General features: G+C 43.3%; 1 protein-coding gene across 11 annotated transcripts in view; it reads left to right on the top strand.

The window, feature by feature from the left end:
* KTN1 (kinectin 1) overlaps positions 1 to 18236 on the top strand; it is an 80580-nt gene that overhangs the window by 33829 nt on the left and 28515 nt on the right. For 8 of the 11 annotated variants that reach the window (XM_075503879.1, XM_075503878.1, XM_075503875.1 and 5 more), the window contains exons 6-18: positions 2057 to 2173; positions 4795 to 4935; positions 7038 to 7144; positions 8747 to 8879; positions 9922 to 10009; positions 10304 to 10470; positions 11107 to 11175; positions 13099 to 13136; positions 13732 to 13822; positions 14144 to 14212; positions 14966 to 15003; positions 15121 to 15211; positions 17553 to 17621. In XM_075503879.1, coding sequence (XP_075359994.1) covers positions 2057 to 2173; positions 4795 to 4935; positions 7038 to 7144; positions 8747 to 8879; positions 9922 to 10009; positions 10304 to 10470; positions 11107 to 11175; positions 13099 to 13136; positions 13732 to 13822; positions 14144 to 14212; positions 14966 to 15003; positions 15121 to 15211; positions 17553 to 17621 — 1218 coding nt within the window. The remainder of the gene's footprint in view (positions 1 to 2056; positions 2174 to 4794; positions 4936 to 7037; positions 7145 to 8746; positions 8880 to 9921; positions 10010 to 10303; positions 10471 to 11106; positions 11176 to 13098; positions 13137 to 13731; positions 13823 to 14143; positions 14213 to 14965; positions 15004 to 15120; positions 15212 to 17552; positions 17622 to 18236) is intronic. The other 3 variants (XM_075503877.1, XM_075503870.1, XM_075503869.1) reach the window with 2 other exon arrangements.

Here is an 18236-nt window from a genome sequence, read left to right as displayed (position 1 = left end):
GCTATATCAATGTTCTGTTGTGATTTCTGCATTCTGTCTTTGGAAGACTTATTTCCAGCTGGTCTGTGCTTGCTTTGCATGCAGAAAGCAGTCGTCAGATGTCTGTGTGCTGCCATCTGCCATCCCATGGGCTGGCTAGATAGGCTGATGGCTTTTGACCGCTCATAAAGAGCAGACATAACCATGGAGAATAAGGTATATAACGTAGGACTGCTGCTCCAGCTGACACGTGTGCGTTGGCATGGGGGAAGGCTATCTGGTGACTTTCAGGAGTGATCTTTCACAAATGTGTGGATAGGATAAACTATGGTAGAAATTAAGAAAAAGCTGCTGCGGCTGTGCATTCAACCAGCTAATTTGTTGTTTTGCAAGTCTCTCCATCTTATAAGTCTATACTTTCTAGTCTGCTGAGTTCTTTGGATATTTTTCATAGGATTGTAGGACAATTCAGATTTGGAAGGGACCTCAGAGGGTCTGTAGTCCAACCTCCTGCTCGAAGCAGGGCCAGCCCAGGCTGCTCAGGGCTTTATTGAGTTTGGCTTGAAACCTTCAGGGACTGAGACTGCACAACCCCTCTGGGCAACCTGTGCCAGTGCTTGGCAGTTCTTTTTTAACTTTTGTATTGAGACAGAAGAGAGTGGTGACCACCGATATCTTACAAATATCTACTCCTCCCTCCCATGACTCATTATGATGGTCATTTTGTGCTTGTAACATCCTGTTTGTCACACTCAGTCTTGCAATTCTGTATTATTCTGCAGATATGGTACCAGAACAGAAATGCAGAACTGGATACGTGTCAACTTAATTAACGCAATATGGTACCATATCGCCTAATTCGGGTTTGAAGGGACTTCAGGAGGTCATGCAGTCCAACTGCCTGCTCAAAACAGGGTCAACATTGAATTCAGAGCAAGTTGCTTGGGGGTTTGTCCAGCTGGGTCTTGAAAACCTCTAAGGACAGAGACTTATAGTCTGTCTGGGTCCTTGTTTCAGTGCTTGACTGAAAACCCTGCAGTGGTACACTTGCAGTGGTATCCCCTGTTTTATTCAGAACATCAGCCAGCTTGCTTGCTGTATTTGGGTTTTTTGATTTGTTTTTTTTTAAGGAATATTTTGTGTTAAAGGTAAACCTCTAGGATCAAAATGGGTTCCTGGGTTTGTATACAACCGAAAAATGTAGGTTTCTGTAAATGGAAACATGAATATTTTCCTATCTGTAGCTCGTGCAAGACATTGACAATATGCTTTGTGTATGTATGCAGTACAATACCATTAAAGGAGAACTCCAGACAAATTCAGAATGGGTTTAGGGGACTGACACTCCTCTTTGCTGCTTCAGTCACCAGACTTCATTGAGTGAAGTCTGCATGCAAATTTTAGAAGGTTTGCCCCTTACCGCAGTTATTTCATTTTAGGACCAATACACAAGTGGTAGGACTGTGGGGAAGGTTCCTCTAGTTCTGTTCCCTGTAGTATCTCTGAAACTTGGTGTGTCAGCGTGCCAGCAGAAACGTAGTTATGTCAGCTGGAGGCTCTCCTGTGAAGTGGGAGGAGAGACCAGATCAGCGTTCCCTTTTTCCCTTTGTAGCGAGACATTTCAAGAGATTAAGCTGGTAGTTATAATCCAAGTTGGGTTATACCTGCTTTGAGTGTGGCTTGGACCAGGTGATCTTGGAAGTACCTTGCAACCTCAATTATTGAATGATTCAGCATCTCTGCATCTCTTCCCTTTATTTCTTTTAATGGCTGTTCTCTGTTTTCCCCAGTGCCACCACAGCAGCTCTCTTCCAACATGGAAGCATCTTAAGAGCCCATTTATTCTCTTAATTGGTTTCAGTGCATTTGAAAATGCATTTCCTTGTCTAATGAAATGGGCGCTGCAGGATCCATTAGCAGCAGAATTGGGTATTGGTGGTGCCACGTATGCCATGCAGACGGATGATTTGGGGGCAGGAGGGGGTGTTGCTTCCTCTCAAGTTTGCTCTGCTGCCTGCTAGTGTGCTGTGCAAGTACTTCTGGCATACATGATCATTTTTATGTACTTTTGCTGCAGGCTAGCAAGGCTGAGTCGGCTGCAGCTGCACATCAGCTACAAGACAAAGAGAAAATGCTCGCTGCAATGAAGGAGGAGGCAGCCGTCGCAAAGGAGCAGTGCAAGCAGCTAACCCAGGTAAATATAAAGAGGTTCAGGTGTAGAGAGAGCTGTGGGAGAGGAGCAGGGGCTTGTAGGACTAGCAGCCAGCAAATCCTGATTTACTGAGGTTAGTATAAGTTGGAAGATGGAATTTTGTATATTGGGAAAGCTTGCCAAGATACTATGTTTTGGTTTTATGATGCTATTAATGTATTTATGCAGAGTTATTTTTCCAGTAGTTTTTCCAGAGAGTTCATTTACCGAGACTCTTAAGCTGAGACCATTTTTCTTTTCAAAAGGTTACTTTAAAAACGCTTCCTTCACGAGCATAATACGGTTTTGCAGATGCAAATATTAAACGCCTTTTCTACATTGCAGTTTTAATTTGGTATGTATTCTAGCATTCACATGCTTGTGTGCTTCTAGGCTCAACAATCATTAGTTTTCTTCAAGAAGGAAGCTACAGAAAGTGTGGACTGCTTGTTTAGCCTCTTGAGTTGCAGCTCTGATTGCTTTAGACTTACAGGGTTGCTGATGCACCGCTGTCAAGACTAGTTTATGAAACGACTTCTTTTTTTTTAAGAAAGCTTTAGAGGAAAGCAGTTACGGTAGAACAAATAATTAGGCAGATACGGAGTGAATTGGAGACTCTTCGGGGGGCGGGGGGGGGATTCTTATGTTTTGGCTGGTTTGGAAGCACCCAGGCATTAGGCTCAGGAAGGTCGTGTTGTGGGACAAAAGTTGGGCACAGAAAGCTGGGTGGCTAAAGATGGGAGCAGAATGGCTAGAGAACATGGGAGTTGGGAGCCTTGGCAGATGAGAAGGGAAGGAGGGAGTGGGTATCGTGTGAGCTCCTGGCAGGGCACAGGTTGGTGTATATTTGGAGGTGGGATCGAGAGGTTTGGGCTAGTCAATATGTAACTGTAGGGAGAAAGGACTTGTGTTTGGAGGGGAAAAAAAAGCAACCCTGGCTCAGGATAGCAGGATGAAAGGGGGGAGGTATCTGCTGCTGAAGAAGCAGAGGGAATGTATGAAGGAGCCTCGGTGTGGGAGAAGCTGATGTGGTTGGGAAAAAACATCTGCAAAGTGGTGCTTGCTAAGGCAAGGCAGGAGGTGCGGAGAAGTAGGGGTCAGCGGGGGTTTTGCCATCTGGACTGGCGGAGGGAAGGGAGAAGGAGAAATGAATAGATATTCCTGAAAGCTGGGAGAAAATGGGTAAAAGCAAAGTTGCTGCAGTGCTAAGTATCAGGATAAACAAGGGGAAAAGCTCAGCTTGACTGTCAGAAAGCTCTTATCTTCTAATTAACGTGTTTCTCTGAAAACACTGCCAAAAGCTACGGAGGGACTTAAAGATGCAGAGATGTTCCTGCAGGGGTGTTGATAAAGATGATAACTGGAGAGGATAAATGAGAGCAAGAGGTGCCTGACCTCGGAGGTATTTGGCAAAACGCAAACTAGGTGAAAGTTAATCTTCCCAGGATCTCTGCCACTGCCTTGACAGGGTTGCAGATGGATGGTGGAATTGGTGGAGGGGTAGAAGGAAGCTGCAGTATGTCCTGGTGCCCTTCCTTTTGTGGCATCTTAGCAGGTGCAAATAGAACATGGAGAAGGCTTTGTGTCAAGCTGTTTACACTGTATTTGCAGAAGTGACTTAAAACTTCTGGTGTGACTCAAGTTCTGAAATGCCTCCATGAACATGGGCTTGGGAACTTGTGTCACTTGATTCAGGGAAAACAGCCTCCTGAAGCTAGCAAGTTGGATCTAAAAGAGAGAATGGCTTTTATTTAAATTAAAATGTGGAAAAAGCTATAATTACTCTGAAGAGATGGAGGGTATTCAGGCTAATAATTTAGAGCACTTAAATTATGTGTCAAGGCTTCCTGGCACTGTAAGGAGCCGCGTGCTGTGCTGCGTAGCTGGAGACACCTGAAGCTTAGATGGTACAAATACCTCGTTCTGCGATGGGAGCTTGCTGAAAGCTGCGCTTAATGTTTTTGCTTACAACAGCAAGTGCATTTATGTTGCAGAGGAGCAGCTCTCTGGATTTCTCAGGTGTCTGGGTTGAATTACTAGCTAATAAATGATTAATCTAAATAGCAATGTGTATTTTCATTTGAAAGCTATAATACGGCATCATGCTGGTAGGATCAGGGCTTCTCTGGCTGTTGCTGGGTTCTCATAGCCCATCTTCTCTGGCAAAACAGTTGGCTTTGCAACCTGCTACAAAGCACTTCTTTGCTCTAAAATGCTCTGTAGTTTTGCCACAGTTTACCTGCGTTCTTCCGTTTTGCTAAATTTGGGATGAAAATCTAAGCCCTGCCCTGTGTGATATCCGTGGCTTTAATTGTTAGGACTCTGTAATTTGGCCAAACGCGATAGAAATAAGACTCCAGCTCTTCTGAGACAACAGAAAGTCAGTGTTTAAATTGGCAAACCTCTTTTTAATAAATGTGAAATTATGCTGATCCTGAAACCTCATAAAGGTGCTGGAGGTTTGGTCAGGTCTAATGCTGTAATTTCTCTGAGTGAAGATTGATGCTGGCTTTGGTTTGATGCACACTTGCTATATTTTTAGTTATCATAAAACAGTCACTATTAGACTCTAGAAAAGAGCAATAGGTGACTTATTTCCCTTTTTCCTTTCACTCCCACCCAAGGAGCTGGTTGCAGAAAAGGAGAGAAACGGCTTGCTTACAACGAAAATGCGAGAGCGCATCAACACGCTAGAAAAGGAGCACGGCACTTTTCAGAGTAAAATACATGTTAGCTACCAAGAATCTCAGCAGATGAAGATAAAGGTAAATGCTTTACCAGAACTGTTCGAGTTGATGTTCGTGCACAAGCAGATCAGTGCTGAGAAACCTTCGCTTGAGCCAGGGTGCAGCATTTGTTGTTTGCTCAGATAGAAATTGGCTTCACTAGTTACCCTGAGCCTTGAGTGCGGTGGTAGAACACATCTGCACGAGCACGGGAAACTTTGTGGCAGTTTCCTGACTTAAAAGAAAGACAAGATGTTCTCATAGGTGGCTTTCATAGTCTGTAGGAGACCGGTGCTAGCTAGGCAGCCGGTCTCTGATCTTAGTTACTTTTGCTTCGTAGTATTCTGCTGAAATGTTATGCAATTAAAGTGTAAAATCTAATTGAAATACTCAACTTCAGAGAGCCACTAATGCTGATGATCACTTACCAGCTGATAAATTGCATTTTTTTAAAACTATAGTACAGAGTGACACCATAGCGTAATATACAAGAAATATCATTGCCTGGGAGAGTGCTTTGCTGAAAATATTTGAAGGGCAGACCCTTGCATTTTTAAGACCCTTGTTACTCTCTGCTGAAGTTGCATGATAATGGAGTGACCTCAGAAGAGTGTTTCATCAGATTAAAAAATTTTGACTTAAAGTTTTTGAAGAAAAATGGCTCCTCTTACACCAACTTGACTGGTGCTTAGATTTGACATTCTAGTATTTTTTTCCTATATAAATGTCAAAGCATCAAGCCCAGCATGTGAACTTTCCAGCTTTAATACTGTATCTTCTGTCTCGGCACTTTGGAGAGTAGCATCTCTGCAGTTTTTGGAGCAGAACTATGTTCTCCAGAGCAGAGACAACTTCCTTTGAGCCTATACAGACACCTGCCTCCCGAGAGGCTGGCTGGGGAGGGTGAAGGAGACCTGGGCATGACTGGGTAACTTTTGCAAAGGCTGCTGTCGCAGGCAAAGCTGGAGAAAGGCTGTGCAGAGGAGCCAGTGCTCTGGTCCTGCTCCCCCTGCTGATCTGCTGTAGCACTGCAGAGAAGCTGAAACTTAATTGTCCAAGCTTCCAGTTATATGGGGCGTGTGCCCTTACTTCTGTTGGGATCTTGTATATCTGTTGGCGTAAATAAAAGGGGAGGGGGGAAACCAAGAGAAGCCCCCAACAAACGTCCAAGGACCAGCTCGTTACATGTGTTGGTGCTGAGCTGGAGGTGGCTGCCCTACAAGGGACTGCTATCTCCTGCTGTCGTTGTTATGCAAATGTTTGCTTGGATTTTTTGTATACAAAATCCTCGTTGGTGAGTCAGCCATTTGATGAAACTGGGTCTTGGAAATGGTGTCAGCCATATCTACAAACTGGCACTGATAGAGGAAGAAAGTATTATAGCTGTACATGCTTAAGGATTTTCAAAGCAGACTGTTGGTTTCTAAGACCAGCTATGCCATCGTCTGCATATGCAGAGTCCATTTTTTTTTCCTTTGAATCCTGTCTTTTGGTTTAGTTTGCACTATTCTGAAGCAGCCTTAGGTTATCAGGGCTTCTCTCTGCCTCAGTTTTAAACTGTGTTGGAAACGCAATTGAAGCATATTATGGCCTAAATAAAGGATCTGTTTCACAATCTTGACTTCAGGATATTAGATGAGAACTAGTCTTTTGCAATTTACATGCTATAATCTGTGTATTGTTATTTTATACTTTTTCTGCTTTGCTTAAAGGCTTTGTAAACTTCTAGTGTTAATTCACAGTGCATTTATTTTATTTCCCTTTGGAAAAGTAATATATTGGTAGCCAGTTATTGACAAGTATCTAAAGTTATACAGTTGAGCAATCGATATCCCAAATAGCTACCTCCCCTAACACTTGTGTAGTCTTTCAAACAAACAAAAAAGGTTGCCTTGATAAATAGGTTGATACACTGGTATAAAAGGAAACTGGTGCTTTTATTTGAGCAAGGGGATCCGAGTTGCACAGTTTAACACTGGCTGTGTGAGGAAGGATGTAAAGCTGCCCTTCTCCCAAGAAATCCACTTAGTTTTACTTACTTAAACTATTGTGGTGTCTTATCTACTGTTATAAGGTATTGGGGTTTTTTTATTTCTCCTTAGTTTAATCTTTTTTGGAATTGATCTTTTTTTCCCCGTCAGTTCCAGCAACTCCGTGAGCAGATGGAGGCAGAAATAAGCCACCTGAAGCAGGAAAACGGTATCCTGAGAGATGCTGTCAGTACTTCTGCCAATCAAATGGAGAGCAAGTATGTTAGCAGCTACTCGGAGCTCTGTGTGTGTTTAAGCCTTCCCTGAAGAGTTGTTCTGGCTTCTGCTCCTTTTGTTTCCATCTCCTTGGCTGTCTCTGAATTTATGGTTAAAGTAGGAACACAGTTATTTTGGGCTGGGGAGGTAGCTATTTGTATTTGCATTGAGCCAAGGCTTTCGAAACAGATTCAGGCTTCAAACTGGTATGCCAGTAGCTTTTAGAGAGCGGGTGCTGAGGCTTTAACAGAAAGAAGTGCAGAAGCGCTCGGCCACAGTTGGTGTTTTTTGGCAGTGTATGTATCTGTTCCCCTGGGGCTTTAGGAGAGGTGCTGATGCTGGCCTCTGGGATTTATAAGCTCTAAACTTATAAATCAGTCTTGCAATAAGAAAAAAAAATCAACACCCTGCAGTGAACGATACCGCTGGGGTGGCACTTGGATTTATCTGCTGGTGTTGCAAATGTTTGGAGAAACAAAAAGGCATCTCAAGGTTTTGTCTTTTGTGAGTTATGACTTAAGCTGCCCCTGAGCTGGCAGAGAGGATTGTATATATTGTGGTAAAAGCTGAGCGCCCCGGTAAGGTGCGTAGTCAGACGGGTGAATTGCTGCCAGTGGGCTTCTGGCTATAGAAAGCAAAACCAACACTTTACATGCGCTCAGATATTTGTTACTGTTGGAGACTAGAATGTCAAAATCACTGTCAGGACTTGGAAGAGGCTCAATGTTTTGCTTTTCTGGCTATGCTGATCTTGCAGAGATGCTGCTTCTATATGGACCTTTCTGTTAACAGCTTCTGCGCTGCCAAGCGCAGCTCAGCAGAAGTGTTCTGCTCCCTGTGCGTGTCCTGCTGGGGCAGGCTGATGTAACGAGTGCTCGGAGAAGGGTACTGGTACCCTGATTTTGGGTGTCCTGTTTGTAGAAATGAAGCAGCATCATCTCTTAGACAGTAATCTTGAAAAATCCTTAATTCAGGCAAACTTAAGATAAAAATAAAATGCTTTTTATTTGCTTAGACACAAAGGGGGGGGGGGGGCGCTTTTAAAATTCTTCCCTTGGGCTATACAAATGCATCTTCTCTCCTTAAGTGAGAGAGTGCGTCAGATACCTCCATAAGTTAATAGCTAAGTCAAGACCAGGAGGCAACGTATAGTCTGAAGAGATGCGTGCAGTTAGTAGTCCAGGAGGAATAGTCTTGAGTAAGTCCGAGATCAATAATCCTTTATGGGAAGCAGAAAGGAATGTGAATTTCGATGTGAGACCTTTCCTTATGCTGAGCCTCTTTAGTTTATATAGGCCTGTCCAAATTATGCCCACCAGCTTGCAAACGTTTAAAGGAACTGATGCTTGTGGCTTATTGCTGACCTTTTGTTTCTGACTCAGCGGGTTGTAGCTGCTGTGCTGGTGGCCAAGAGTACCTGACCCTCATCCCTTTCCTAGGATGAAGTGGTGTGAGGGGGGGAAAAAAACCCAAAAACCAACAACCCATGCAGTACAGCCCTCTGGCTGCAAATATAGGACTTGGTGTTGATAAGTAAGTAGCTGTTGTTATGGCCTATGCTTCTTGTAAAAGAAAGAAAAAGCTGTGAAACTGTTTATTTTTAGGCAGTCAGCTGAACTGAACAAACTGCGCCAGGATTATACTAGGCTGGTGAATGAGCTGGGAGAGAAGAGCAGTAAGCTGCAGCAAGAGGAGCTCCAGAAGAAGAACGCAGAGCAGGCAGTTGCTCAGCTAAAGGTGACTTGGGTTTTCTCCGCCTGTCGAGTTGCGCTCAAGGCTTTCTCTGAGCCAAGTTCTGAATTGGGTGGGATGTGAGGTGTGCGAGAATCACTTTAGCTGTTTCCCTGGCCATTAAATCTTCTTCATATGTGCGACTATCTATTTTTTTGATAGGCTGAACCAGCCTATGGGTTTATTTAATGTTTTTATTGAGTACTCTGGGTTTTGAGCGGTTACAAACCTCCCTATGAAGTGAAGCTTACCCTTCCAGGTTAATATCTTTAAACACCTTAACTGGTGATGATGAACTTTGCTTTCTATGAGCATACAGTTCCAGCAAGATTTGATATTTTGGAGCCGTTCATCTGGATGGCATTGTCCTTGTGTGATTTTTTTTTTTTTTTTTTTTTTAATTTATTTGAAACTACATGCTTTTGCTTAAGTCTATGTTTAAATTTTTAAATAAATACACTTTTTTAAGAGTTAAAATATAAATGGACTGGCTTCTGGACGTATCTCTTTCCTTTTCTTTGGAAGAAAAGGTCTTTTGTATAAGTTTTTTTCAGAAGAGAAACCTAGTGTTTTTGGGTGAGAATGCCAATCCAGAGCTCATTACTTTTTTCATATTTGCAATTAAGCCTTAGTTACCAGAAGTTCTCCCTGCCTCTAGCCCTTGCAGGTGGAGAGTTGGTATCTAGAGTTGAGACATGTTTTAATTACTAGCTGCAGATTTATGTGATGCATGGCTAGTCTAGCTTCTAGTGTTAGTTCTGAACTTGCAGGGCAAAGATGCTACACTTTAATATTACAGAAACCATCCTGTTAAGAGCCTATAATGAAATCCTGTTCACAATTTGCCTTTCAAATTAATAGGCTAAACTGCTCGAGGAGGAGGATTACAGGGCACTCTGTCTCTCTGATGTGCCCTAATGGAAACAAGAAACAATTTTACTTCATTGCCATATGTTTTGGGAATAGCACCAAAGAGATGCACTCTGAACGTTTCAAAAATAAATTAAAGGTTAGACTGCTTTTCATCAACTCTCTCTTCACTGTGAAGGTCCAGCAGCAGGAAGCAGAGAGAAGATGGGAAGAAATCCAGGCTTATCTCAGGAAAAGAACAGCAGAACACGAAGCAGCACAACAAGGCGCGTATCACAAAATTCCCCGAATAATGCTTACTGCAGTAATTTGACTGTTGCCATTTGTGAAAAAGGGCATTATTGAGTAAATGGCTTAAATAAAGCTCAGGTGAAGTCAGTACTGCTTCAGCACCCTGGGGAAATAGTACGTTGTGATATTAGTTTGAGTGCTGATGAGAGAGCTGAACCTTGGTTTGCTGGAATGAGGCTTCTAATCAGCCTCCCTGTTTACAGTGAAAGTTATTTCCCCCAAAGTTAAATATTTACTTCTGAATTAAAATCCTGATGTTTCTGCTACAGATGTGCAGAATAAGCTTGTGGCCAAAGACAATGAAATCCAGAGCTTGCACAGTAAACTTACTGATACAATGGTGTCAAAACAGCAGCTGGAGCAGAGGATGTTGCAGTTAATGGAGGCTGAGCAAAAGAGAGCTACCGCGGAGGACTCCATGCAAATGCAGGTGCAGGTAGTATTGCTCAAGTATCTTAAGGGTTTGGTTTTTTTCCTCCCACTTTGTGCCTATGGAAACACAGTCATATCCTTGAAATGCTGCTTTAGTAAAGCTTTTCCACTGAATAAAGAATGAGAATACTGCGTGCCAGTCTATCATCTGGCAGCTTCTGAAGTGAGACCTTGCGCGTGGTGCTGTGAGGAGGTCTGGGGCCATCTCAGACCGGAGAAGCGCTTAGGCAAGTCAGGAAAATGTGCTGACCCAGGCAATTTCCCAAGCTGTGAAATGACTCGATGGTCTGGGGAACACCCTGGAAGAGCAGCCATGTCCCTCTGTTTGTGTGAGCTCTTCTGGAGTGGTATCTCTTCTCCTGGCATCAGGTGGTGAGAGGCAGTGTGGACATAGCTCTCGAGGGCTTCAGGGAAACCAATGGCATACAGTGGGGCATTTTCCCTGGATACAGAACAGGTTCTTATGCTTCCATTCAAACTGGTTGATCTTAGTGGGAAGAAAAATAGCGTCTTTGAAAAGTGTCTGACATGTAAATGCTAAACTGGTCTTACTAATGTAATCATGGCTAAGAGCTAATCCTAGCAAAAGTTGACTAGCTGCAGATCTCAGCCTGCTTTTCTTTCTGTGCTCTCTTACAAGGAGCTGATAGAGCAGAATGATGCTTTGAATGCTCAGCTTCAGAAGTTTCATTCACAAATGGCAGCCCAGGTACAGCATGTTCTCAGACTTTCTTTTGTAGTCATGAATTGTGAACTTTCATTAAAAGTCAGATTTTTTTTTTTTTTTTTGTAGCTGGATATGAGATATGTAATGCTGAAAGCAAAGACTTCTTAGCAGCCTCTTTTCTAATGTTTCTCAAACTGGTTTAAAACTTAAGCTTCTGCTGTCCTTTTGGGGGGTGGGGGGAAATCCACTTATTTCCTCCTGTAGTGGCTTTAATTTATAACCAAAGGGTTGGACTAGATGACCTGTAAAGGTCCCTTCCAATCCAAAGCATTCTATGATTCTATAGTAGAATACCTTTTTGAATGTTTGTTTTCTGTAGCTTTGCATGTGTACAATTCTGTCTTGTGGTTCTTTGGTCTTTTTGCAGTCCTCCTGTGAACCACCTGATCCTGCTTTTCCCTTGTGCATCAGGTTGAGAAGCGGTGTCTTATGGTAGCTCCCATCTAAAGCTGTTTGTTCCTTCCAGTGGTGATTTCTGTGCAGAAGAAAAAAAAACCACCAAAACCCCCACCAAACCTGCCAATGCCATTCTCAGTTCTTTTAATCTCTAAATTTTTAGTTTGCCTAGTTTCTTTGAGAAATGATTTCTGTCGTAAACACTATGTAAAACCTCAGAGTCACTGAAGTTGCTTCCATGTAGAGCTAGGTCACAGAAATCAGCTCAGAAAGGCCGTAACTTCTGTGGGCGCAAGTGGAGACTGTTCTACGCAGTTGGGTGCTGCGTTCTTTTAATCATGGACGTGCTTGATGTAGTTTGATTAAATGCAACCTGAGACTGAAAATGTCATCTGGCTTTGTTTGAGGAGCTTGGTGCTTTAACCCTTTGGGTGGGGAGAGTAGCAAAGGAAGAGGCACTTTGGATTTACAGCATCTTCATGACCTACTCCTCTTATCCTGGTCCTTTAAAAGGGCTTTGAAAAAGAAATCCCTAGGGAAATTTTACTTTTTTGCTCTGGGCTATACAAGGAGGCTGTTGGAAGGAGGCGTGTGCTTTCCTCCTGTAGCCCCACTGACCGTGAAGATGCAGGGCCATTTTTCCAGCATGGAGAATGGGTGTGAAAATAGCACTTTGGGGAAGGGGGGTCAGACTGGATACTGCTCTGGACATATCAGGGTCAATGAAACTGTTTTGGTCACTAAGGAGATCCTCTGGGACTGGAACTACTTGTTCCCTTTGAGTTTTTTTTTTTTTCCCCCCCTCTCTGATGCTGTTCTCTACGGTATGATCTGGGTAAGGCAGTATAGGAATTGCTATAGGGTCCCATGGGCACAAGCTCTGTGAGATCCAGGATTTTGGGGAAGGGTAAGGCTGGATAAGGAGAACCAGGTATCTGAAGCACAAATCAACATGGAAGTTCTGCCACAGCCGTTACCAAACGGGATGTGAAACAGTCTGCAGAGGTCCCTTGATGCCTTGATAACCAGTGTGATGGGTCTTTCCTTCCCTGTTGTGGGTGACCACATAGGAATAGGCTTTTTCCAGGGGGGGGGGAAAAAGCCACTTGCTGGCTTTATGCTGCTGTTTCTGTTCCTAACACGAGACCTGATGCACTGTGCAGGGTTTTTGTTTTTTTAAATTGAAGTGGTTTGTCAGCAGAATGTCCTGGAAAGCACTTAATCCTTGGGAAACAAGCCATGGGGATCACCAGCACTTGTTTGAATCTGGTAAAGGGGCAAATAAGATGGTTCATTTTTTCCCTTCATGTTAGCTTAGGCTAAACAACAAGGGACATTATGTGCTTGGTATTCCTTCAATGTTCCTTAGCCAGGAAATAGTTGGAATTGTCCTGTGCCAGTTTAAAATAACTAGACAAATTCTACAAATGCTATTCCTGGCTCACCGTAGATGATGATCCTTTGACTTGCTTTACTTTCAGCTATTTTTTTTTTTTTTTCCTTCTGCAGACCTCAGCTTCAGTCCTGGCAGAAGAACTACACAAAGTGTGAGCATTCATTTCCTCTGGTATTTGGGAGGTGTTACTGGTTTTTAATGCATGCCACCTTTCCTTTACGCACGTGCAGTGCGTATGGGAGGGACTGGTGAAGGAAATGTTGCTGCCTATGCTTTTAACTTCTCACTGTGAGATTGACTTGGGAGCTGGGAAACTGCTTCCTGCGGATTTCCCTTCCGTGTCTGGCCTCAGGTTTGGAGACCGTTGTACGTGGCTCTATATGCTACACGGAAAGCAGTTCTCCTCTCTTGTTTGCAGCTGCCTATGTGTGGTGTGCGGGAACGTGCATGACCATGAGAATTGTTAATATTTGGGCTGTATGGCTGTGCCAGGAGAGTTCTTCCTTTGGGAGACAGGATAGTTGTTGTGTTTCAGAGCTAAAGAATGTCCCATAAATTTTTGGCAAGCAAACAGCATTTAAAATGGATGGAAAAGCTTTTGGACCCAAAGTATACTGTCAGCAGGATTTAGAGTAGGAGCTGGACTTCAGGGCCAGCATGTATCTTGTGTTTTGCCTGATGCTTCGTGTACCACTTTTATCCAAGACCTTTTAGTACTGATATGTCATCATTTCTTATTTGTGCAGGATTGCGGAAAAGGACAAACAGATAAAGCAGATGGAGGACTCATTAGGCAATGAACATGCCAACTTAGCCAGCAAGGAGGAAGAGCTCAAGGTATAATAAAAGCATGTGTAAATGCCAGCTGATACAGGGAGAGGCTCATCGGCTGTGCATACAAAATGAAGTCCTCAAGGCTGCTGCCTTTGGGTCTAGAACCAGCTCTTTCAGCTATGAGTCTGCTGATTTTGCTCTTCTAGGCAAGGCCAATGCTTGATGCTGGGAAGCTGTTGATAAGAAAGCTTGGGGTTTTTCCTTGCTGTTACCTCTAGACTCCTTCAAAAAGTGACCTGAAATACTTTGCACTGGAGAGTGAACTTACCTGAAATACTATCTCTATGCAAAGTGCAAATATATTCCTTTTTCTCCTTCCTTAAGGTCTTGCAGAACATGAACCTATCCCTGAAATCAGAAGTACAGAAGTTACAGGCTCTCACAAATGAACAGGTAAAAGAATTGTTTCATTAAATATTTAATTTTACTCTTCTCACTACCTATTCTGGCATAAATGCAAATGCAGATCCACTGGTTTCAGTGAGCTGTGCTTAAGCACGTTAAAGGTGTGAGGCTACAGAATGGGGCTAATACGCGATTCCCTGGAGTTCTTATAGCTGGTGGGAGGCCTACTTCTTACCCTTCCTTCACCAGTGAAATCTGTTTCTTACTTCGATATGCAAGTTACTGAAGCCATTTGCTTGGTTGGTTTAGATTTGCAGGCGTGCAGAGTGCAGGACATTTCACAGGAGTGAACACAACTGTGCTTGAATATGCAGTACTGGCGTTTGCATACAAGGGTCATAAGCATCCCTCAAAAAAAAAAAAAAAACCAAACCCCAAAGCACACAAAACCCCCTGCCTCACCATAGACAACTTTTTAGAACTAAACAAAATGCTTTCCCTCTGTTAGTGCTATGTGGCCTTTTTGTTACAGAGGTGGAAATGCAGTCTTTAATTAGAGATAATCCTGGTTGTCAATTGAATCTCTTTGAGATCTTCTTCCCTTTGCGTAATTGCATGCTTGCCTGGTATATATTGGTGTTTTAAAAGTGCATGAAGACAAGCTTACTCCTTTCACCCTTGCTGGTGAGTCATGTGCTGAGAGGCCAAATGACTTGTTCTAGCTTTTTAATATTGTGGAATGAAAGGTTGATTGAATCATGTGATGTATCCTAAGTCTGTGTTAATCCTCTTTATATCTAGGCTGCTGCTGCACATGAGCTGGAAAGGATGCAGAAAAGGTAAATAGCTCTGGGATTTGATAAACAATGTTTGTCAGTCTTTTATGTTCTTTTGAATCGATGCTTTTTGTAAGACTTGGATGAGGAACCGTATTTAACTGTTCTGCTGTGTCTCAGCATTCACATCAAAGATGACAAAATAAGAACTCTTGAAGATCAGCTTCGAGAAGAACTTGCTCAGATTTCAAACACAAAAGAAGAATTCAAGGTAAGATACAGAACAGCTATTCGTGTGTGTATTTACAGTAAGTTTTTCAGACTTTGGAGGCTGCGGAGCAGTTCATACAATTGAACGTTGATTTGTCAAATAGAACTGACTTGCGAGTGTTAAGGTAAATTACAGTATTCTGTTCACAAGGCAAGAGCAATGTGGCACGTCACAGCAGTAGCAACAGACTGCCGCGGAGTAAGAGATAGGGTAACACAAATTAAATGCAGTGTCTGCAGTTGTGAAGAGTGAGGTCTTTGAAATCTGGAAGAGGAGGTTGTTCAGTTAAAAGCTATTGCGGTTTTCCTGCACTCCACCTTCTAATATGACTTCCAAGGCCTTGGTGTGTGAGCCTTTGTTGCTTGGGTTATCGTGCTGTCAGTTCTTTCCCCCTCCCCCCCTTTTTTTCTTTTTTTTCCTGTCAAAGTAGGTGTAAAAATGCTTATTTTTCTCCTGCCATCTTCCAAATTGTTTCTCATAAGGCTACAGCTAAATTGCTGAAGCTTTTAGCGCTGACATCTGGGGTCTGCACAGCAGAGCTGATACTTCTTTCTAGATGGTGTACGCAGAGAGCAACTTAACTCCTCCTCGCCCTTTGCCACCTTAGGCTTTTTCTTCTGAACTTCTGCTGTCAGAAATAGACCTGCTGCCTGAGAGAGGTGATGACTCCATCTTTTTAACTCCTTTAAAGCCCCTGTTGGGTAGCGCTGCTTTTCTGATGCTTCTGGCGAAAGGTCCCTCGGTCTGAATCTCATAACGTCAAGTTGGTAGATTTGCTGGTGAGGAACAGAGCAGGTGGGTAGTGGCAGAAAGTTCCCTTTTGTAAGGGAAACCACGCCTCATGAGTCTCCTGGAGCTCTTTGAAGGTGTTAGCAAGCAGGTAGTAAACTTGGGTCACGTATTACAGGGGCACTTTCAAAGATGTTTTGATGAGAGTCCCTTGCAAGGCCCTGTAGTTTCTCTAAGCTGTCAGAGAATAAGAGGGAAGAAGTTTGCTCAATTAATAGAATAGGAAACAAAGTACAACTTTAGTTGATATTTGTAATAAAGCTATCAACTGAATCTTCAGTGAAGCGTGTGCTGAGTAATGGGTGTGTAAATGGTCTGGAAGGGGGAGTGGAAAGAAGTGGCAGGCTTGAGTAAGTCATCGGCTCTCAAGTTAGTGACACTCTCAGGGTGGTGGAACACTTTAAAATGGCAGGCAAAGTGGTGGAAATGAATACAAGGAGGAATAATCTGGACTTCCTTAGAGTGATGGTTTCTGTAGTAACTGTTACCCAGGAAAAAGGCCTTAGAGGTGTTGTGGATGGTTATGTGCTGAAATGAACTTGGTGCGAAGTAATGGCAAAAGTCAGCTGGAGGCAATTCTAGCAGTTCCTGGGAAGTGAATAGGGAACTGAATGCAGGTCATAGTCGTGATACTGTGTGCTCTTGGCAGCAATCTTATGTGCCCTTCTAGTGTCGTCTTCCTCCTGTCTTTGATCCCAAACATAAGCCAGACCAGCTCTGCACTAAATGCTTCCACCTGAGGAAGTGCTCCTTTTTTTCCCATGCACATGAAAGAGAGAAAAGCAAGGTTCAAAATGGAGAAATTCTTTTAATCCTCACCGTTGCTGTCCCTTCCTGCTTGTTTTGTCCCTGTAAGGCTTCGGCTCTGAAGCCTAGGTCACATGTCCTGCTTTTTACTTTTGTAAAGCACCTAGCAATTCATTAAAAAGACTTTGTAAAACAAAAAGTAGTACTAGAGGAGGATTTTAAAGTATATATGAGGAATCCAGACAGGCAGCCTGTCTGTTAAGGGCTGCTGCGAGAGTGCTGGAGGGAAGGCAAGGTCCGTGCTATGGCTGTTTGTCTTCCCGATTCGCCTCTTTCCAGTCTGCGGTCAGACCAAAGCATGGGAGCTGTGCAGACCTCTGGACTGCTGGTTCCTTGCTGTGCATCCTCAGTGTAAAGGCAGCTGAAGAGAACCAGAGAGGTGATCCTAGACCGTTTGCTTTGCCAGATGAGTGTTTTGTAAGAGGCACCTATCAAATCTTGACATGATGCTGATACAGCTTTAGGAGGAAAATGCAGTTTCTCTTGCCTCTCACACTTGGTACTGTCTGATCCTCTGCCAGGGAATAAAGATGGTAACAGCTGAATTTCTCATGGGAACATAAGGACAAAAGTATTAATACAGAAAAGCAAGAAAGAAGAGGAAAGGACTCTTTGTAGTCTTGTAGCTTCCAAAGAACTCACTGTAACGACTTCTGTGCTATTTAATTACCTCACTGCCAAAATGAAAATGCTGTAGTTAGGGTTTGCAGTTCTGAACTGATACGATGTTTAAATTTCCTTCCAGGTTCTCAAGGATCAAAACGCAACTCTGCAAGCTGAAGTTCAGAAGCTGCAGACTCTCCTGGCTGAGCAGGTATAGCCAGTGTTTGCTGAGGTGGTATCAAATATCTTCTGTTCTTTTTAACTTCAGTTATTTTTTTTTCTTAAGCTGGCCCTAGGCTGAGCTGGTTGGTGTCAAAGCCTGTTGCTTTTTAGGTATTTTCTCTTCCATGGAGGGTTCACGTAAGGCAGTTGTGGCTGTCTTCTAGACCTAGTCAAGACTGTCCAAACAAAATGTTGATCACCCCCCCTCCTCCCCCACCCCCCCACCCCCCCCCCCAAAAAAAAAAAAAAATGCTAGCTTAACACAAGCAAAAACTTTTTTCTGCAACCCCTTCCAGTTTTAATGGCAATTTTCTGGAATAAAAAAAAAAAAAAATCCCGTGAGCAACCAGCCCTTCCAAGGGAGAGGGCTCTTACTGGGGAGACCAGAGTAAGATCTTAACCCTACTTGTTTTCTTCCATCCTGGAATGAATTCTCAAACCAGTAGTAACCAAAGCATGGACTCAAGGAATGGGGAAACTCTTTACATTGTAATGTCTTCTCTCCCTCCTCTTCTATACTTTTGCCCATGGCACACCTGCTGCAGCCAGCCTGACTGGTACTCGCGCAGAATGCTGCAGGTTCAAAGCTGTTGTGTTGCTCAGC

Source organism: Mycteria americana, chromosome 5, assembly GCF_035582795.1.
Source record: "Mycteria americana isolate JAX WOST 10 ecotype Jacksonville Zoo and Gardens chromosome 5, USCA_MyAme_1.0, whole genome shotgun sequence".
NCBI classification, from domain to species: Eukaryota; Metazoa; Chordata; class Aves; order Ciconiiformes; family Ciconiidae; genus Mycteria; species Mycteria americana.
The sequence above is the reverse complement of the archived record's forward strand: the minus strand, read 5'-3'. Positions and strand labels throughout refer to the sequence as shown.